Here is a 21137-nt window from a genome sequence, read left to right on the forward strand (position 1 = left end):
TCTTACACAATCAGGTTTTTTATACACTTTCAATAAGTAAAAAACAGGGGCAGTTATCATTTATTTGCCCAACATAATTATGTAGAAAAATTGCTTAATATAAGCAACACATAATCTGCTAAAAAACGATTAAACTGATTCAACAAATTAGATTTTTCTAAGAATGCTATTAGGCCGAGCAAAAAGTTAGAAATGTCGAATGGAGAATTGCTGGTTTTGGTACATGAGAATTACAACAAATAGCAGAAAGTAAAATCTGAAAGACCTTACCTTATATTACATACACATATTCTTATATTAACTGCGTAGCGTTTACAACAATTAAGCTTTTATAGACATAGACGAAAGAATATTGGAAAAGATGAATTCTGTTATACCAAAACTAGTATGTACTTTGTGTCATAAATTGTTAAACTAAAAATGTGTTTATTTAACGGATGCAGTAAAAGTTACAATGAAAATTACAGCTTCGATAAAAGTCGTGAATTTTGCCGTTGTATTATGGACCTTCTTTGGGTGTATTGCTTATAAGCACCATTTCGATATCAATCTACCTATATACGAATAACAATTATGAAAAATAAGCATATAAAAGAAGGAAAAAAAAGCACGTAGCGGTTACTGAATGTATTTAATAAAAGCTTGTTTTCGAATGTGTTACATAAATATTTTTGTTTTAATTTTATTTTTTCTTAAAGCTAAGGCTAAACTGTATGGCTCGAAATGTTCAAAAGTGATCAGGTCTCGTGTTGAGCCATGCTTCTAAATCTACAATCCGCAACTACACAAACAACTCTATAACCAAGACATGTTGCTTGGCCGTTTGAGCATAAGGTGAAAAAATTATTCCTTATTAATTAGTTACTAAATAAATGAAAACCAAGCGTATTTCTTCTTTGTAAGAGGTTAATCGCAACAGCAATCTTCGAAGGAGACTGTCAACGCATTACTTGATTGAATTATCTTTTTCATATGTACTGATTTTCTCAGTCTATATCTCGATTACTAAAAATTTAAATAAATTGTTTAATTTCTCAGTGTGACCATTTAATTAGATTCATTATACTTTTCGATTTCAGTTCATTTTATTGAAACATTGGATCGGACTTCTCATCATATCTGTTCAGGTCGTGGGATGCATCAATATTTTTATAATTTTTTGTGTGAGACTTTACCTTCAGACTCACAGTTAGCAATTATTCTTCAGGACCGTAGGTTATAAGTAACAACGTATATGGACTCTGATGGTTAGATACTTAGGTGTTGGTTAACTTATCGTAATTCCTAAGCATCTATACGTTAAAATTTTTGCAGTCAGAATTTTATATACTATTTTTCTTGATTTCCCAAATTTTTGATCTATTGAAAAATGTTTAGAGCTCATGAATCAAAAATCACGCTTATTTATTACCTACAGTCTACCGTAGGATTTTAGCTCATGATTTATAAGTCTAAATTTTGAGCATTGGAAATTGATGTAATTTAATTTTTGTAATCTGATGAAATCAACCTTTTAGCATTAATTCAGTTTATTGAACGGATAATCGATAAGACAGATTAAGATTAGTTAATACGTACGTCTGTATTTGGATGGGTCGTTATAAAAATCATATGTATAAAATATGAAAGTTTCTATTGTCGTCCTATTACGGTTCCAGAGATACTAACTGGACAGACGGCTAGACAATGGAGTTATACTTATAGCTATATATATATATATATATATATATATATATATATATACAAGCTGACCCAGCAAACGTTGTATTACCACTAAATGCTATTAAAAAATAGTGGCAGAAGGGTGAAAGTTTTGCGTTGTATGTATTTTTCAATGCCAAATCGTAATAAAATACAAATATTTTTTTTTAATAATAATAATAAATAATAAATATATATATATATATATATACTAGCGACCTCTATCTGTTTTTTACACGATAAGTAATTACCAACATATCATATACTAAAACTTTTGCCGAAACACGCTGCATCTTATGGTATATGTATTATTACTACATATTATATAAGAAGATCTAACATATAAAATCTTGTGTCGCGGTGTTTGTTACCAAACTCCACCGAAACGGCTGAACCGATTTTTATGTGGATGCATATCGGTTAGGTTTGAGAATTGACCGACATCTATTTTTCATACCCCTCAATTTGGTATATACCTATTTATAAGATTTTTCGGACGACACAGGAGATAATCCTAGTTTAATAAATGCCACGCATTGAATGTGTCGCATTTATTAAAAAAACATCTGATTTTGATAGTGTTCAGCTTTCAATTACATGAAAAATTAGTATTTTGGCATTAAATAATAAATAAATAAACAAATAAATAAATAATAAACCTATTACACTCAACGGCTTTGCTCCTGTATCGGGGGTCCAGAAACACACCCAATACACAAGCACAAACGTCCAGACCACGGAAAACATATTTATGGCCAATAAAAACGTTTGCCGTGTGCGGGGATCGAACTTGCAACCGCCAGCGCAATAGCCACAAGTCAGTGCTGCGATCGTTGCGCCAACGCGTCATCAAAATTATCGGCATTGAAAGCATTAACATACGAAACGAAAGTACATACGTTCCTATGGTAAGAAAAAAATAATTTAACGATACGGAAAAATTAATTTAATAACCGGTTCTTTGTAATACTCATTTTGAACTAGACAAGACGCAGACGCCCAAATAACGTATAGGATACAAAATTATGAAACGACCGTAAATGTCAGATACCATATTAGTACTCTCATGTTATACAATTAAGCTAAATCCATGTGCATATTGTATAATGTAATTAATTTAATTTTCAATTGAAATCGGATTTGGTTCCAGAATATTATAATTTTTTAAAGTTATTACCCAAAAAGCATGTATTAACCATGATTAAACTTTAAAGGAGGTTTTATATTTGACTGACGTGTTGTATCGTGTCGCATGAGAACAGAATCGTTTTCATAGATTTTATAATGACAACGTTTACATTTATGTTCGTCGTGTCGTGATGGCTTCTGATGTGTCGCATCAGAACCGATTCCGATTCTAAATTGAATAGCAGAATCTTTACAAATAAATAAAATTGGAGTATTTGTAATATTAAAGTAACCGCTTTTTACTAAATTCATATGTATCTATTACATATACTAAAACAACATTTTTTATAATTTTTGTCTGTCTATCTGTCTGTTTGTTCCGGCTAATCTCTGAAACGACAGGACCGATTTTGACGGGACTTTGACTGGTAGATAGCTGATGTAATAAGAAGTAACTTAGGCTATTTTTATTTCAGTTTTTTTTTTAACTGCGAACTGAGCAATGACTATTTTGTTGAATTCCACGCGAAGTCGCGGTTAAGTTAACGCTGTTAAATATCTTCTATATATTTAAATACTTTGTAATAAAAACTTTATACACCTTTTTACGAAAATTGCGCGGACGGAGGAGTATGTAATTTTGCACACTTATATATATAGAGAAGGAGTGCAAATTGCAAATAGTTTTTTAATTATGCATAAAAATACATTAAGGTAATAAAAAAAACATCACACACACTACCATGTATTACATACTCTTGTTTATTATTATAGAAGTATAGTCTTTGACAACAGAATATTAATAATATTAAAACTTATAATTTAAATCAATTATGATCGAATTTTGACCATTGGGCGACCACTAGTATTGCATATTTTACGTCTAAATGGCAGTCCTAGTATACCTGTTATAACTTTGAAAAGGTATTGGAGAACACAAATTTAAAAAAAATATATGAATTGCAGAGTTATTTGTAGTTATTATATCAAAATTTTATTTCATTACGTTTGGGTGACAAAATTATTTTGATTCCATATTAATATACACACACACACACACACATAGGACTCAAATTTAGATGATTTGTTATCGGATAGAACATAGGTCATAGTCTATTCCTTAGGCAAGCAACCTACTGCCCGTATTTTACGTAACAACCGATTAACATTCATGCAATTCAAGTGTAGGTACAACACATCCGAACCTACCGTCAGGTCAGCTCACTCCAAATAGATAGGTAAAATTAGTTTAATTTAGATTTTGCGTATGTCATTTAAGCTTACGTAGCTTAAAATATATATACTACAAATTTGTATTTTTTGAGCTTAAGTAAGATACGAACTATTTTGTTCCGACGACTTACACACTGATTATAAGCATATTTCTGCATAGCTCGGTGACACGCATTATTCATGCGAGTCATCAATTTGACGGAACAATAAATCGGTTCCATACTTACAAATTCTGTTACATACAGTGTTAGATACAATTCGTTGGCCAGGATTGAATTCCGCTGACCACCCTTTTCAAGTATAATCTTGCAAACGTCAGCAAATTTTATGATTTCAAAAATGAAATGAATTTTGAAATATTATGCAACCTTGTGATAAATTTATGTAATCAGAACCACTAAAAACAAAAATATTCACGTAATATAAAATATATTTATATAAATAAAAGCATAATAATTACTCATGGAACTGTTTTTATTTTTTTATATTTTTCGTAAAATATTGCAGAAGAACAAACTTCTTTTTAAATTATATACATTTATAATGCACTATCTCTTTGCTATTTCATTACAATAGTTTTAGAGTTGTTAACAATTTTTGGGCGACGTAATAAGACGAAATCTACAATAAATTTTAAGTTGGACCGTCAGGTTTGCTAATTTAAAACCCGAATTGCCCCATTCTGTGCTGAATTGCTTATTTTGTGGCACACATTCTTTGTTAAGGTTTAGATCCACAGAAAAACAAATTTTGAAAAGCTTTTGCTTCAATCGTTTGTAGATTTATATGCTTCAAAATTGAGTTGCAAGGTTCCACCTAACAAAGATACTTACGTACATACATACATAAATACATTGCAAGTTGAATAAAAATAATATTAATTTAATAATTTTTTTGTAACAAATTCAGTTTCAGACTAATTTAACGTAAAATTTTACCATCACAGCTATTCCTCTTAAACTAGGAATACCGGAGGATAACATTTTGCCCAAATATCTCATGCTGTACATGACATGTATACAATTTTACTTTAAATGGTTAAAACAACCAATAAAACACATAACAATTACTAACTGACGATTTTCTTATAAACGGTACTTTAAAGTCACTTTTGCATAATCATAATAAATCGTTGGTAAGCATACTATTATAGTGAGCCTGGAAATAGAAAATCCAGTTTGATGTTTTAAGGGTTTCCTAGAGCTAGACATATATATGGCTAATAACAAATTAAAAGAAAATGATTAAATAAATAAAAACCATAAATCAACAAAAAATGTTTATTATTAATAACATTAGGTACGTAATTATCACACTGGATATTTTAAATGCTTTGAAACTAATGTCGCAAGCCTAATAAAACAATAGTTTTACATGTAATTGTTAATATTGTTTTGACCAATCTGTATTTAATACCAATCTGTTTTTTTTCCCTTGTCACAATTGAAATCTTTGTCACACGCCGTTTTGTTACCTTTAGTACTGAGATTAAACGGATAAACGAGTTCGAACTAAGGAAGAAATAAATTTAATTTAATGCGTCGTTATGATTTCACTTAAGAAATGCAATTTGTTTAACAACTAAAGGCACGCTCAGATCGAATGATAAACATGCACTATTTTAAAGTATGGGTCTTTTACATTACACCATACATATCAACAATGTGTTTCTTATATACAACTGAGTATAGCTAATCTATATATTAAATCGGTTTGCAATCATCTAACCTCAAAGGCTTTGTTAGGTGTAGATAAACTTAATAACACATGGTTAATATCACGTATCCGTCAAATTTCTTGTGTGGGTATATTTTATAGTTAATACGAAACACTCGCTATCTTGCAAACAATTTTGAAGTAGTGTGGTTCATTAATACGTAGGATATGAACATAGCCTTATGCTAACAACGCATTAAACAAAATATAAATGAAAATCCCGTTGAAAATGTATCAACGCGACTTGTGCCTGACATTTATGAAAGATATAAAACCAAGAGGTAAAAAACCAATACAAATTGAAAATTAACTTGGAACACGTTACGGGACTCTGATCAATCTAACACTTAGTATAAAACTGTAGTCTTAATCACTATTACAATCTGCTAAGGAATACGGGATTACGGGTTCTGTAAAAATTTCCGTGCACTGACTTCAGTAGAAGTACACAATTATGTATTAAACATATAGACAGAGTGTAGTTGTTAATAATATTTACCAGAGCATCTCACTAAAGAGACGAAATATCAGGCTATTTTTACAGTTAGAAAGAAATGCGAGATGATCAATATCACAGACATCGAATCAAATGAAATGCATTTTCAAAATAGGAGTCAGTCTCTAATCTGTTCATAATTTCACGCCATTCGATGCGACATATACGGAAGTCAACATTATATAGTTTCACCGGCCCCGAGTCAATAACCAGTTATTACTAACAACTACATTATCATAAAAACAAAATACATATCAGCATTTATTGTGTAAGCAATTTTCATCTGCACACGATACAAAGATACATTTGAAATTAATTTTGCTCGTACATTAGTTTCAAACTAAGCGACAAAAATACAGTGACTAAACTTATGTAATCGTAATCGCCTGCTGAGTTCTGTACAACATTGGTAATGAATGATTGAATCGAATATGTTTGTAAGATTGTATTAATAAAGACGAAGGTTCGCGGTATCGCTATCAGTAGACCTTCAGTTGGTTCTTGTCGTCGAAGCCCGCAGAGTGTCCCGCGTTACGAACTATAAAGGAGTTCCCATCAAAGTGCATGCGCCTTTCCCCGCGCCTGAGAACATTGTATCACCCATTCATATCGCATTTCGCCACTCGACGAGGACATTTTTGAGCTGTCGTTCGCGGGTCGCTATGTCAAACGTAATCGTATTTCAAGACTGTTTCATCGGATAGCTCGAAATTTTATTGCGTTATCAAACAACTATACGAAGGAACAGAAGTACAATCTCGTTTTTTATTTAGACACACCCGGACTTACCGACCTTAAGTTAATTTTACAATTGATGATAAATGTAGCCACTACTTGAAGGTATCTTTTCACAAATGATCTGCATATCCTGTACAAAATAGTAAAATATATCAAAAGTGTATGTATCGTATGTAACAATCTCACCGTACGAAGAGATGCTGTGTCTGTCCAAGCGAAGCGGTGCAATGTAGGAAAGGGCTGGTGATGGACGCCGAGCCGTTGCTTGGACTCGTTCGCAGCTGGTACTTGTGGCTACAGCGGTGAACCCTACCGCAAGATAAACTTTTTAAAAAATCTCCCTACAATTTCTTTTACTCTCAGAATTACTCAAAGATTGTCAAGACGTTTTAACCTGTCCCTTTTAAATTTAAACTATATTTTGATGTTGTAAAGGAACAAAGTTTGAGAGCTAGGTAAAAACAATAGCTTGTCACAACATATGTTGGAATTATATCACAGGAAGACGTATTGACGTAAAATTTTGATTTTTGTACTTCTTTTTGTGTCCAGTAGCTGGCTATTTGGTCAAACTGTCCAAATTTACACTAACATTTCATTTACGTCAAATTATTTTTTCCAAATAAAATTTTAACATTTGCCATGTGATGACGACTTGTTAAAACGGTTGTCATAATTTTAACTTCGTTAAACTGCAGTGTCCCCTAAAATTTTCGCCGCCACTAGCAATAACTACGAGTGTATGCTTTCAAGTCACGGTTCAACCATTTCGTATAACTTTCGCAATATTTTAATGAATATTATGTGATCTGTATTTTATTGGACTTTCCCTACGTTAATAAATATACCACATGTACAAAAAGTGTGTGTCAGCGCCGATGCATGATGATAAACTTCTAAAAACGATTATAATTAATCAAAAAAAAAAAAAAATCAAAAGATAATGACGCTTGTTGTTTGTTTCGGTACAGTTATTGCTCGTACACAGTCACGCATAGGTGTGATGTTATAATATATTTCGTATAGCTAACAGCGCTGTGAAGCATCAAATCTCAGCATCACAGATCTTTCGTTGTTTCATATGATTTCATTCCCTTTTCTTTATCCATGCTGCGTGCCTAAAATCGTTTCCTGGAGAGTAAACTCCTAAAATGTAATACCTGTATATATAATTAGGTAACCAATTAATTCTTGGACTCAAATTTACACGTCCTATTCATTGAAAAGCTCATCCTATACTCAAAAAAAAACGATTGGTTTTACTCACGAACTGTTCAATTTCGAAAACTACAAGTTAGAAATTGGACGGTTCACGTGCAAAACGAGTCGTTTTTTTAATATATTTTTATATAATACTTACCTAACTAAGCCGTCAGAGGTTTGGCTGACGCGGACGTTGTTAATGATCCAGTTATCGGTACCGTCGTCCGTGAGCCAGTACTGCACGGCTTGCAGGAGAGACAGCGCCTCGTTCACATACGACGGACCGTGACGAGACTCACTGTTAATATTTATCTATATAAATAAAAATTTACCCCCAAAATGTATATACGCGCATAACTTCCGAACGAATGCACCACATTTCGATTGAGAAAATTCTAAAAAAAAATCGATAGCTGACGAAAAAATTTCTAGCGTTACGAAGTTCGCCGGGTCAGCTGTTTTTATACAATGATATTCTTTTTATAATTTTTACGACTTATATCAGTACTAATTTGGGGGTGTATGTCGCGAGATTGATGCCGCCACACTAAAACCAATGGTTCTAGATAATTTGGACTCACAATTGGCCCCCACTGTTACGGGTTACATAAATCAATTATACCAGCACTCAAATTGAACGCCAACGCTTAGACAGGGAAACGTCTGTTCACATTCATAAAATAATAATCTAAAACTTAGATGTAGCCCAAGGTCAAGGTTACACTAATAGAAGTTGATGATGAGGGGGGGTTACAAGTAACATTACTTCAATATAAACTAGAAAATTGTAATTGAATTGAACGATATTGAATTCTATTTAAAAAAAAAGTATCATGTTATGTCGGGTAAAGAGTTTCTTCGTACTTTAAATAGATGTACTTTATGTACCATTTTGTTCAATAGCTTGCCACCATCGTTGGTGGAGACATTTTGGGACTTCTCCTTTAGAAATCGCGACAAGTAGTTTTGACAGTGCTCTTGGAGTTAACTTTAGACTACTTAAATAATTCTAAAGAGATCAAAATAGATGGAAATCTGAGAGTACAAGACCAGGGTAGGTATTTAGTGGCCGTGGATGCATTAAGATTTCCAGTCGAACTCTCTCAATTTATGTTGAGTGGGTAAATACGTATGGCAGACAGTTACAAACAATAGAGCCAAAAAGATTATTAGTATCTAAAACAATAGTTATTCTAATCGCAAAATTATATTTTCTAGAAGAAAAGAAAATTATATGTGTGAATAAAACATGAAAAGTTGGTGTTGCACAAATAAAAGAGTAAATGCAGTTGTCTGAACCGCGCGCAGAGAGCAAACACGCTCTACAACAAAAGCTCTTTGGGATTCTGACAGGCGCTCTCGTTAAAGAATTTTTTTTTTTTTGTCGAACTACGTGATATAACGAGTATATGGTATAACAGTTTCTAAGCTTTTTTTTTTTAATCAGAATAACAAGATTTTCAAATTAGAGGTGAGTGTATAACTACTATATAACAATTACGTAGTGAAAATGAATTAATAGAGTCAACTACCTACATTTCTTTAGTCAATATACCTCATTATTATTTTTTTTTTCCTTTATAAAATGTAAATTGCTTTAAACTTGACTAAATTGATGAAAACTACAGTGGTGGGCTTATTAATAAAGATATTTTGCTTACTTGTAGAAAACGTTGAGCGTGAAATCCTGACTCATGTCGAGGAAGGTGTCAGTAGTAGTGCGTGTCCCTGCGGCGTCTACTAAATAAACTAACGCGCACTGTTCTGCTGTGAATGACACTCCTTTGTACCACATCTTAGCGTACCTGCACAGGAATTAGAATCTAAAAGTACAAACCAATAAAATAAATCAAACAAGCATATACATTACTTATGTTTGTACTTATGTTTCTCTGAGAACATAATTGTTCAGTTTTTAATGGTGCGGAGGTCAAATAGCTAAATAGGGATTTACTCGAGCGTCTTGCGGACCTCCTATTAGATTGTGAAGATTAAGATGCTAAAAAGAAAAAAAGCTTATATGATAACCAAGAGCGCTCTCTTTTTTTGCAGTCAGTCACAAGAAACAGGTATCTACTGGAGTACGTCAGATATGAATAGGTGTCCTTACGTGTTTTTAATAACGGAAAATATTAATCTGCTAATTTGAGTGGTGGGTGTGACCGTACGAAGGGATAGATGTTTTTTTGAAACCGTCTGATTAAGAAATTTCCTCCATATAATTGTCAGATTCGGAGTCAGTACGAAACAAACATCAAGATGAAACGTCCTTATCGTATAATAATCGGATCTGATCAGATGCCTTAGACGTTCGACACTATATAAAGGTCTCAAGTATGGTTGAAATATTTCTCAAGGTGCGAGGCTCCCCCATTATGTTATTCTGACGCGCTCGATTCACTCTCGAAATTTCCGGTAGGGCTCCCCTACATTAAGTACAAGTAATCGTTCAAATGTTAAACTGTGGTTAAATTACTAAATATATCTAAATAATAGTAATCGTGTTTTCAAACAAAATTACCGACTTCAATTAAAATCGAAAAGTAGTATAAAAAAATTATCAATTAAATACAAATTATAATGGGTAGCTTGAAAAACATTCGTTGATCTTGATCAGATTTAAATTGATGGCACATGGATTGGATTTCCATTAAAAAAAGAATTATCAAATTTTGTGCATCTCAGTAAAAAACTATGTGTTATGTAATACAGTCGATTTCAGAGCTTCTTCCTTTTGTATCAAGTCGGTTGAAAATTAAGCATTTTTATAACGTGATCTTATTCATCAAAGTACATGAAAAGTAATTATATTATAATCAAGATTGTGTCCATTACATAGTATACTATGTTTCCCGCTGTCTGTATGCTATGTAGATCTTTAAGACTACGCAACGGATTATAATGCAGTTTCCTTTGGTAAATAGAGTGATTCCAGAGGAAGGTTTATATATATAATACGTACATAATATAGTAGAGGAACACTGATAGTTTTTGCACCCGTTCGAACCCAGGGCGGGTCGCTATTTATTAATAAATATTTGGGTTTTATAAATTTCTATTTTTCTTCTAATGCGAAACATAATTTCAAAAACAAAATGATTTATCTATACAACAAATAAATAAAGTTGGAGTGTTTGTTTGTAATAGTAAAATAACCACTTCTACGAAATGCATAATTATGGATGTTTACACGGTACATATATACCAAAATAACATTTTTTACCATTTTTGTCTGTCTGTCTGTTTGTTTGTTCCGGCTAAGCTCAAACGACTGGACCGATTTTGACGGGAGTTTCACTGGCAAATAGCTGATGTAATAAGGAGTAACTTAGGCTACTTTTGTTTTAGGGATTTATTTATTTTGTACCTCGGCGAACTGAACAATATGTTTTTTCTTAATTCCATGCGGACGAAAACGCGGGCTCAGCTAGTTTTAAATACTTTTAATAATGACGACTGTATACTTACACCATACAATAAAAATACGCATAAAAGAGAACTGTTAGGTAAAAGTAGCATAAAGATCAATTTCATGTCGAAAATTTAAATAAAAAACAGCAGACATTCTGGGCAGTAATATGAATACCAAAAATTTTCAGAGCTAACAAATATAATTTCCAGAAACAATTTTCACAAAGGGAAAAGCCAAACAGCCTTTGACTTTTAATTGAAGTCCAATGAATGCATTCGGTCGTGGTGATTGAAAGCTACAGCGCAACGCTATCACGGACGGAAATAACGAACAAAATTAACAAAATTAAGGCTTCAAATGAATTTTACATTAGTTTATACTACAACATAAGTGTAGACACTACATACATACTTATTAACTATGTAGCGTATTATAGCATGTAACCAATCATAGGTAGGTATGTTTATGAGTAAATCGATTTCTATTCCTAACATCTTTTTGTCATTAGTACGTTCACATCAAAAACTATTGTAACTGTGACACGAAATAGATTTGCAGATCTTTTAAAAAGATTAGATTTTATTCTTAACAAAAGAAACCATATCAACTAAATCTTTTGTCAGAACTTGACGGTTGAACATCTGTATAAACCATAGTGTGATTTGTTGCAGCTAAAATTTATTGTAAATAGGCTAAACATTTACTAATTAATTGTAGGTACCCATATTTTTTGTAACTATTAGAGAAATATAAGCTTAATACTTCTTACTTAAAAACTTGAATAATCTCCGTTCTATATCGGGACGGTTATTGTACTAATATATCTATTATGAAACTAATTGAATAAGCATTTTGTTTCCTTACTTATTGTTCCCTTGTTGATGTCGAGCCTGGATTTCAACTCTCGATCCGTACTGATAGACGCGACCGTTGGGGTGGATGAGCGCGGCCGAGGCCCCGGAACGAGACAGCGCGAGAATTATATTATTCTTGGCGTTGGTCAAACGCACTGCCCCGTCGATGGTCATATCGACCCTGATCAAAATATCTATTTAATACACTTTATAAGACCTGACAAAACAATTTGCTTTTATTAATTAGTGTAAATACTAAGTTATAGTTTTGATTTTTAAGCATACCAACTTATTGTATTAGCTACATATTAAATCGATATTCTGTAAGTGTAATGTGATTTATATAATTTTAAGCTGTAATAGCTGATATAAAACTTTTTTTTTTGAAATAATACTTTTTTACGCACGCTAACTTGGGGAGTATGCTGGTGAATGCGTGACGAGAGCGTTACGAAAAGTGTGATCAGGCGAGGCGAAAGAACCAAGAGAGAGAAGTGCGAGCACACATTTTCTTTCTCGCTTTCTCTCATAGCCAGTTACGTTTTAGTTATTTTTTAGTTGCACAGTATAGGCCTATTGGGCAGGCCTATTGCTAAAAAAGTTTTACTTCAGCCCTGTGGACTAAATTATTAGTTTGCTTTATCAATTGCGTTTTCATTGAGATTTTGAGTCATGTACGTGTTTAAGGGCCTAGGTACTATGATATATTATACTTACTTATGCAACTTAGCGAATTATGTGTAAACAAAAGTACAGTTGTTAAAGAATCGCAGTGTCAGCGGCCACTTGCGATTGTTTTGCAACTGTACTTTTGTTCACGATACGTGCGAGTTTTTTGATCGATTCTCGAGTGATTTTTTGATGTGTTCGATATTTAAAAGATATCGACAACTATACGACACTTTGTTTAGCACAGCTTGAATTCATTAGTAAAATTAATAATATTTTATATTGTCCTAAAAATAAAAAACAGCGTATTGGTTCCTCGGTTCGGTTGGTGTGGCAGTTCCTCGTAGAATGTAATTCATCGTAATTTAAAAGGGTCTTTAACTATTTATATGCTCACGAAATGCATCATGCGAAAAGTCTATCAAGGTAGCTTTTGTCTATTTAGACAAAGACAAATTTTAAAATGGGCTAGGAACTTTTTACACTCGTAATGTGACCTATTACACCTACACAAACCGCCATTAGAAGGAACGCAGTTAGAAGTCGAAAACGTGTATTATTTAAAAATTATATCAATCTACGACTGTTCCCTTAAGCTCATGCAATATGTTGCCTACCTAAGAAACAGACATGTTTACATAAACATATCACATATGATTTATTTAACATATTTTGTAGCGTACATAAGGTTGTAATCACGGACCATAGAAATTATACTACTCCGTGGTTGTAATTAAGCTTATTCGCACAGAGTTTGTAAAGAATCCACATTATTAATAACAAACTTAAGTTAATGAACACTATATTATATTATTTAATTTGCAAATCAAATACTAGTAAATTATATAATGCTGACCATATGTTAAGTAACTTTTTTTGTTTGGTTATGTACAGTAACAAACATCGGACCACAAACTAAAATAGAAATAAGCAAGCGTAACAAACGATGGAAGTGTAAAAGTAATTTGCAATTTATTAATGTACATAAAACTTAGATAATAATTCTATAATAACATACTAAGTTAATATGAAGTAACCTTAAAACATTGTATTAATCACAAATAAAAAATGATATAGAAAACTAAAAAAGAAAAAACACACAGGTGAAACTTCTTGTTGATCAACAAAAACTTATCTACTGAATTAAGTTACAAGCTTTTTGTATGAAACGACAAATATTCGGCTTACTTTACTCGATCTCTTAACCGCATGCAGACAGTGCCGTGCGGAGTCACAGAAACATTATAGGTCGCTCCTCCCATTCCATCCGTTACCTAAAAGTGAAGGGAAGCGTTGAGACCGAACACTCAATGTGGATCGAATTTCCAACATAGCAACTTCGAATATATATCCATACATATAAGATGGTTTACGTCTGCACATAAAGAGATATTTGAGTAAAAAAAATGTAAGTCTTCATAGGACCAATAGAAGCCGAAAAGATTAGTTTTTAAATTTTCGTTCTGTTGTGTATCCATATATTTGTCCGTGTATGACACACTAACCATTGAATAAAATTTAGTGGGATTTTCACAGTTGTATTACTGGAGGTCTAAATTAAAAACTGGTGATGCTTCATCACAATACGCCGCTTAGAACCTGAGATATGTAGATACGATAATAAAAAAAACACGCGATCGAAATAATTATAGGCATACTTTATTTCAGGTATTGCGCACTGTGCCTAATAACTTCTAGAGTAACTTATAATCTTTAGCACTAGAGTAATAATAGCTTTTTTTAATAATATGACTAATAGCACATCTTAAAAATATAGTTCAAATCTGCAAAGTGTACTGACAGCATCAAATGAATACACTTGAAGACGTCTGCGTAGCAAAAGCTCACGTAGAGTGTAAGTTCATGTTTAAGTAGCAAGACAGCGAGCGCAAGACGTGAGGGATCTCCAGTTGTACTTTGAGATTCTTAGACATAAATATTATATTGTGGCTTAGAAATACTATGAATACTATACAAAAGTGATTTTTGTAAAATAATTTATGTGTATATACATAACTAGTTCCATCTATATTGTCAATTTTTTTTTCGTAAAAAAAGTTCATACACCTATAATCCCATATGTTATGCCATCAAAAAGTGCAAGTTTTCCAGGTTTTAGAATATTGTTCAGTGATGCTCCGCTCCTATTGTTTGCATAGTCTTCATCGATTAATAGAGTACAAAACACTAAAAGATCGGTAATTTCTTAAATTAACTTTTGTACCCAGCTTTTGTACTCTTCAGCTTTACAGTATTAGTAGTATCCTTACTATTATCTATTTTTAATATTATTGTATTTAAGATATATGTCTTAAGCTAAGCATTCATAAACTGCATGTAAACAGGTATATCGTTTTCGAAGAAATTACATTTTCAATTTCCTAATCAGTCGACAAGTCCGTTTCAAACTACAGGTGCTTTTCTTAAAGGAAACCCGATATAAGAGAGACTGTTTGAACTTTGTGAGGGTCGTTTGATATTAAAGTTAACCGATATGCTTTAAAGGACAGTTACAAATAAATCAAACATAAAATATTAACTATTTACATATACTTTTAAAGAGCTATATAAGTAGATACCTTAGGACTAGAACAATACTAATGAGAACACGTCTTTCGTAATTATATCATGAGTCTTAAGAAATGTCGAAAAGAAGCATGTTTGAAGTCGTTTAAAACCATTAAGAAGTAACCAATTTCAATTTGACTTCGTCGCAGTCGTGTCTTTATTACAAAAAAAGTTTAAAGTTAATTGTATTTATACACATCTAAAAAAGTTGTACTGTTTTGATTAATTAAAAAAGCTCGACTATTCCTTTCGATTGTTAATTAATGTAAAGTTTTTCTTATGGCCCTATTACGTAACTAATACAAGCGTCACAGATTACATTTTTTTTTTCAGCAATCTATACTAATATTATAAAGCTGAGGAGTTTGTTTGTTTGTTTGAACGCGCTAATCTCAGGAACTTCTGGTTCGATTTGAAAAATTCTTTCAGTGTTAGATAGCCCGTTTATCGAGGAAGGCTATAGACTATATAGCATCACGCTAAGACCAATAGGAACGGAGCACCAATGAAGAATATTTCAAAATCGGCAGCTTATTTCTTTTGAGAGCTTCCGCTGCGTACGCTACGTAAACAGTTAGTGTTTCCCAAAAATCATGTATGACAGAATTGTTCCCCTTTAAAAGTTCCACGCGGGCTAAGTCTCTGGCAGAAGCTAGTAGGTAAATAAAAAGATAAATTGGATTACCGAAAATATACAATATACCTCCAATTCTCGCCAAGTATCAGCATGAAAGATATCATCGCCCGGATAGAAAGGCGCCTTGCGCTGAAGGGGAGCCCTCCAAGGAGGTTGCCAACCCGACGCACCCACCAACTCAGCTTGACCGAGGCCACCTTCCAGAAATTTACTGTAATCTTGGAATGTCGATAGACTCGACTCCTCCTGCATCAAACACGTATTATTATTATCTAAAATATATACATTATAAAAACAAGAACCCAAACGTGGGTGATTTACAAATTTGGTACCAGTAGGCTATTCAATTTTTGCCGCCCCTACTGACATGTGACAACGATACCCTATTTCCTAGTAGGAGTACAGTCAGGCGCGAATCCAACCCAGCAGCAGATTTTTTTTAAGACGTCCACTTCATAATTCCATAAAATAATTGAGTCGAGGAAAAATATATTATTATGCATGTCCATTCATTTTTTAACCAACTTCAAAAAAGGAGGACGTTACTCAAGTCAACCGTGTATATCTTTATGTATGTTCGGGGATAACTTCGTTGTTTATAAACCGATTTTGATAATTCTTTCTTTGTTGGAACGAAGATATCCCAAGTGTGGTACCATGATAACAATACCAGGATCTGATGATAGAGTGCCAGAGAAATCGAGGGAAAGCCTTCAAAATCAAAGTGACGACTAGTGCGTTTCTTAATTTTTTTTTTATCTACTTACGTTGTATTACTTGTCGATGTAATTCAAGTTGGTTTTTTTCGTTTGCGAGTAAGTACAATTATTGTATGTTTATAATAATGTTTCAAAAATAAAGTTTATGCAAAAATTTTCACCCCTCCAAAGTTTGCCGCTATAGGCTCCAGCCTACTTAGCCTTTTGGTAAATCCGCCACTGGGAATCAATATACGTGTTTTGCAAATATTAGAGTTGAAAGGCAAGCAGTGATCGTGAATTATTATTTTTATTTTCATTTAAGACAACTATCGCATCCTACCACTTTATACTTTGATTTAAATTAAATTATCGGCATAAAGGTATGATATGTATGTACATACATACTTATGAACAGTACTTGCGGAAAACCGGGATGTTGGGCGCGAACTTGGGGAGGCCTATGTTCAGTAGTGATTGGACGGATGTTTGGTACTCTTTCATTACTCAGCATTAATAATAATAAATTCTTTATTGTACCAGAAAAAGTAATTAAAATAAATTACAAAACAAGAAAAAGTTCAAAAGGCTGCGTTATCGCATAAACCAATTTCTTTCAAGCAACCTTTGAATGGTAATTAAAAATAAGAATTTAGTAGGTGTACTGAAATAGAACAAATAAAATCATCTAAAAACAAACAATTAATCTTAGCGTAGACAGCTGAAGTTCCGGAATAATATGAAGGTTTAATTCCTGTGATAACTCTCACTATACTGGGGAATATGATTGAATCGAGAAGAGAAAGGTTTTTCTATGTTTATAATGACACGAATGCATGACCCCATGTAATTTTATGTACTCGTGACTCATGTACACCTTGTACCAAGAATGTGACTGTATCAAAATATTTCTCCAAACAACAATTTTTACTAAAGAGTATGTAAGCTTGACACTGAGTAAGCAAGTTTATAAAATATGTCAAATTTATAATTTATGTGTTAAATAATGCTACCTAAATAGCAATGATATAATAAATCTATCCTCAACTCAATGCTAAATAGGGATTATATTAGAAATAGCTATAAAATGGACACTTCGTAGGTAGTACGAGAGTGTTGTATATATCATTAGCATTCATCGACATTCACAAGTTTACTAGTACCTACCTATTCATGTAGATTAATTTTTATCACTCTATAATTACTACGTAACAATAATAACATTTAATAAATGATAAAGCCAAAATATTGAGTCAATCAAAGTTGTTGGGAGAGAGTGAGATTCTTACTTCTATTTATAATAAAAATAATGCTATTTTAAATAATCAAGCATATAACCTGATTATAAGAATGTGCTGTGTAAACACTCCTCGGTCGCACTGGCATTACGTCCTTCCTATAATCCGAGTTGGCCATTGTATCACTTATTTAATTACTTTTTGTATTGAACGTATTGAAAAATACAATTAAATAATTAAATACAGTTAAATCTAATATAATATAACGACACTGGCAAATGCTACATAATACAAACAGCTATTCAACGCGGCTTCAAACTAGAAGAACTAATTTGTCATCACCGATTTTCTATATTCAAATATTTAAATATTTCTCTACGGCGACGACATTTAAAAATATCAAGCCAGTCTTAATAAACAAAGAGGTATTAATATATATTATTACGCCTCTACATATAACTTTTATATAAAGTCTAATGTATTAAATATACTAGTACTAGTTTAATATATTAAAAAAATAAACAATTTTTTTTAAACATCTGGATCGCAGGACTAAATTCCTTTTAAAAACTGACATGACTGCTCATCCTATCCAACCATTGTATGTACGCCGACTTGAATGGGATCAGTGCTTTTTATATAAAATTATTAATAATTATATTGATTCCACGTATTAGTGCTCGATCAAAGGAGTCGTACCATATACCCAAGACCAAAACCAAGTATGGTGGCAACACATTCATTCCACGTGCAACTTCATCATATACATAATATAAATTTTAAAACAATTGACCAGTTCTGGTGATCAATTTTTTTAATTTTTTGTATAGTATTGTTTCGTAATATTTCTTCCTTTGCCTGTAGTTGTAGCCTGAATTTAGTTTTTAAATGCTAATGTTAATTATTAATTTATTTAAAAAATGTATTCTTGCTTTTAGTTTTGGCGAAAGCTGATTGTATTAAACTTATTTGTGGACACAGTTTTGGTTTATGTATTATGTTTGTAAATTTAATTGTATGTGTTTATTTTTTACTGTTTGTGTTCCTTAACAATAAAAAAATACATTATTATATTTGCGTAGGTACCTATACTTTTGTAATTGTGGTAATAATTTCGTGATTGCATTTGCAGCGTATCCCTCTCAAGATTTAATCACTGAAATCTAGTCTAGTTGAGAGGCTTCAACTAAGTGAATTAATAGCTTTATCATTATAATAAGTTGGTAACAAGGAAAATCTGCTATAAAACCACGTGTAATTCTTAATATAGTTAGCTAATCAATTTGAAACCAGTCACTGCTAAATCAGCAGACCGAACTTATGCAAGTTAACGAGACAAGTTAGCTTGAAGCATTGAGCATTATATTACATACCTACTTGGAAAAGGATATGTATAATTGCAAACAATTTGTTATGCCTAATGGTAAGAGGTCTGTGTAAGGTCTCTCTAGGAGTGGCAACACCTTACTCAGCACAAAAACAGCACACTACTATAAGAACAATATAAATTGATTGTGATCTTCTGACAGGTTAATAAATACTTTCCCAGACGGTCTACTCCTGATTTTGAAAAAGATATTTCCTGTCATGCCTTACTTTTATGAAACGTCAAGTAAAGGGAAGAATAAGAAAATGAAAAAAAAATTGTGTTTGCTGACAAACGAAAAAAAAAAACGACTTCAATTATACAGACAAGTAATACAATGTAGGTAGATGAAAAAATAGTCAAGTAAAAACTCATTATCAAAGATTACTCCAAAATTTATATTACTCCATTTTTTCGTGTGGGGTCGTGTCGTCCAGCCGGCCGATGTCCCCCGACTGTCGGCCGGCGAACCCACTATTACGTGAGGTGAGGTGGGAAAACGTCTCCTTCTTGCCCCCGTACGTCTGCGCCGGAGTGGGTCAGCGGAGACGTCATTCTCCCTGGCCCGCTCCGCGGGTAATATATATATACCTCCGGTAATATATAGTCCAGCCACAAGTTCTGTTACAAATGAAAATGCATTTTTTTAAAATGAAGTAATATAATATTATTAAAATTTATACCTACATATTTATTAACGTCTCAGCAAAAAATAAAAAAATATTCTATTCGAAATGGCCACCTTTAGTTTTTTGTACAGGCCTTTAATCTGTTTGGCCACGAATCTATGGATTTACGCACTGTTTCCAAGGAAAATTTCGGCACTGCTTGTTCCAAAGATTTTTTAAGAGACTCAATGTTGCCGTGTCATTTAGAGCAGGCCATGTCCTGTACAATTGACTATAATTTGAAGTTTAAAGGGTTGAGGTCTGGGGTAGATGGGAGCCAGTCTTCAACTCTTATAAAGTCCGGAACGTTGGTTTCAAGCGAGGCTTGGGTAGTTCGTGCCTTGTGACAAGGTGCCAAGTCCTGCTGGAAAGTCCACGGTATATTTTTAAAAAGTGTATTGCTGAGAGGTTTCACAACATGATCCAAGACTGTATCTTGATACACTTTGGCTGAAGTTTTCACTCCTTTTTCACAAAAATGTAGTTTTGTGACTCCTTAATAAGACACACCCTACTAAACCATCACTGAAGCAGGATGATGACCACGTTGTACGTTTCCGATAACTTGAGCAGCTTCTTTTGAACTGTGAGCGTAACTTTATCATTTTGCTTATTGTAGTATTCTTCAATCGTGAAAATTTTTTAATCGGTAAAAAGATATCTCTGTGCCTTTCACCTGCGTATCGCGACAGAAGGCGTTTTGATCGAGCCACTCTCTTTAATTGTAAAGATTGATTTAGGGCATGTCCTGTATATCGGCGAAACGCACCGAGCTTCAGGTCTTGTTTTATAATACACGACCGAGTCCTAGG

General features: G+C 32.8%; 1 protein-coding gene across 1 annotated transcript; it reads right to left on the minus strand.

Moving 5' to 3' along the window:
- Nucleotides 1–6753: 6753 nt before the first annotated feature.
- Nucleotides 6754–18469, minus strand: LOC123669001. Its single transcript, XM_045602678.1, has 8 exons — nucleotides 18392–18469; nucleotides 16422–16601; nucleotides 14339–14424; nucleotides 12492–12662; nucleotides 9877–10020; nucleotides 8373–8513; nucleotides 7199–7321; nucleotides 6754–6856 (listed from the first exon to the last, which is right to left on the minus strand). The coding sequence occupies exons 1-8, from the start codon at nucleotides 18467–18469 to the stop codon at nucleotides 6754–6756; spliced, it is 1026 nt and encodes a 341-aa protein (XP_045458634.1).
- Nucleotides 18470–21137: the final 2668 nt, after the last annotated feature.

The sequence above is a fragment of the Melitaea cinxia genome, chromosome Z (assembly GCF_905220565.1).
Source record: "Melitaea cinxia chromosome Z, ilMelCinx1.1, whole genome shotgun sequence".
NCBI lineage: Eukaryota > Metazoa > Arthropoda > Insecta > Lepidoptera > Nymphalidae > Melitaea > Melitaea cinxia.

What these genes read in the sequence shown, in the direction of transcription:
- LOC123669001 (XM_045602678.1), bottom strand. Translation starts at nt 18,469, where the DNA reads ATGGCCAACTCGGATTATAGGAAGGACGTAATGCCAGTGCGACCGAGG. An exon ending in CGGTTAAGAGATCGAGTAAA is followed by an intron (nt 12,663 to 14,338) that starts GTAAGCCGAATA and finishes TATTTTGATCAG; the next exon opens with GGTCGATATGACCATCGACG. An exon ending in ACCTCTGACGGCTTAGTTAG is followed by an intron (nt 7,322 to 8,372) that starts GTAAGTATTATA and finishes ATCTTGCGGTAG; the next exon opens with GGTTCACCGCTGTAGCCACA.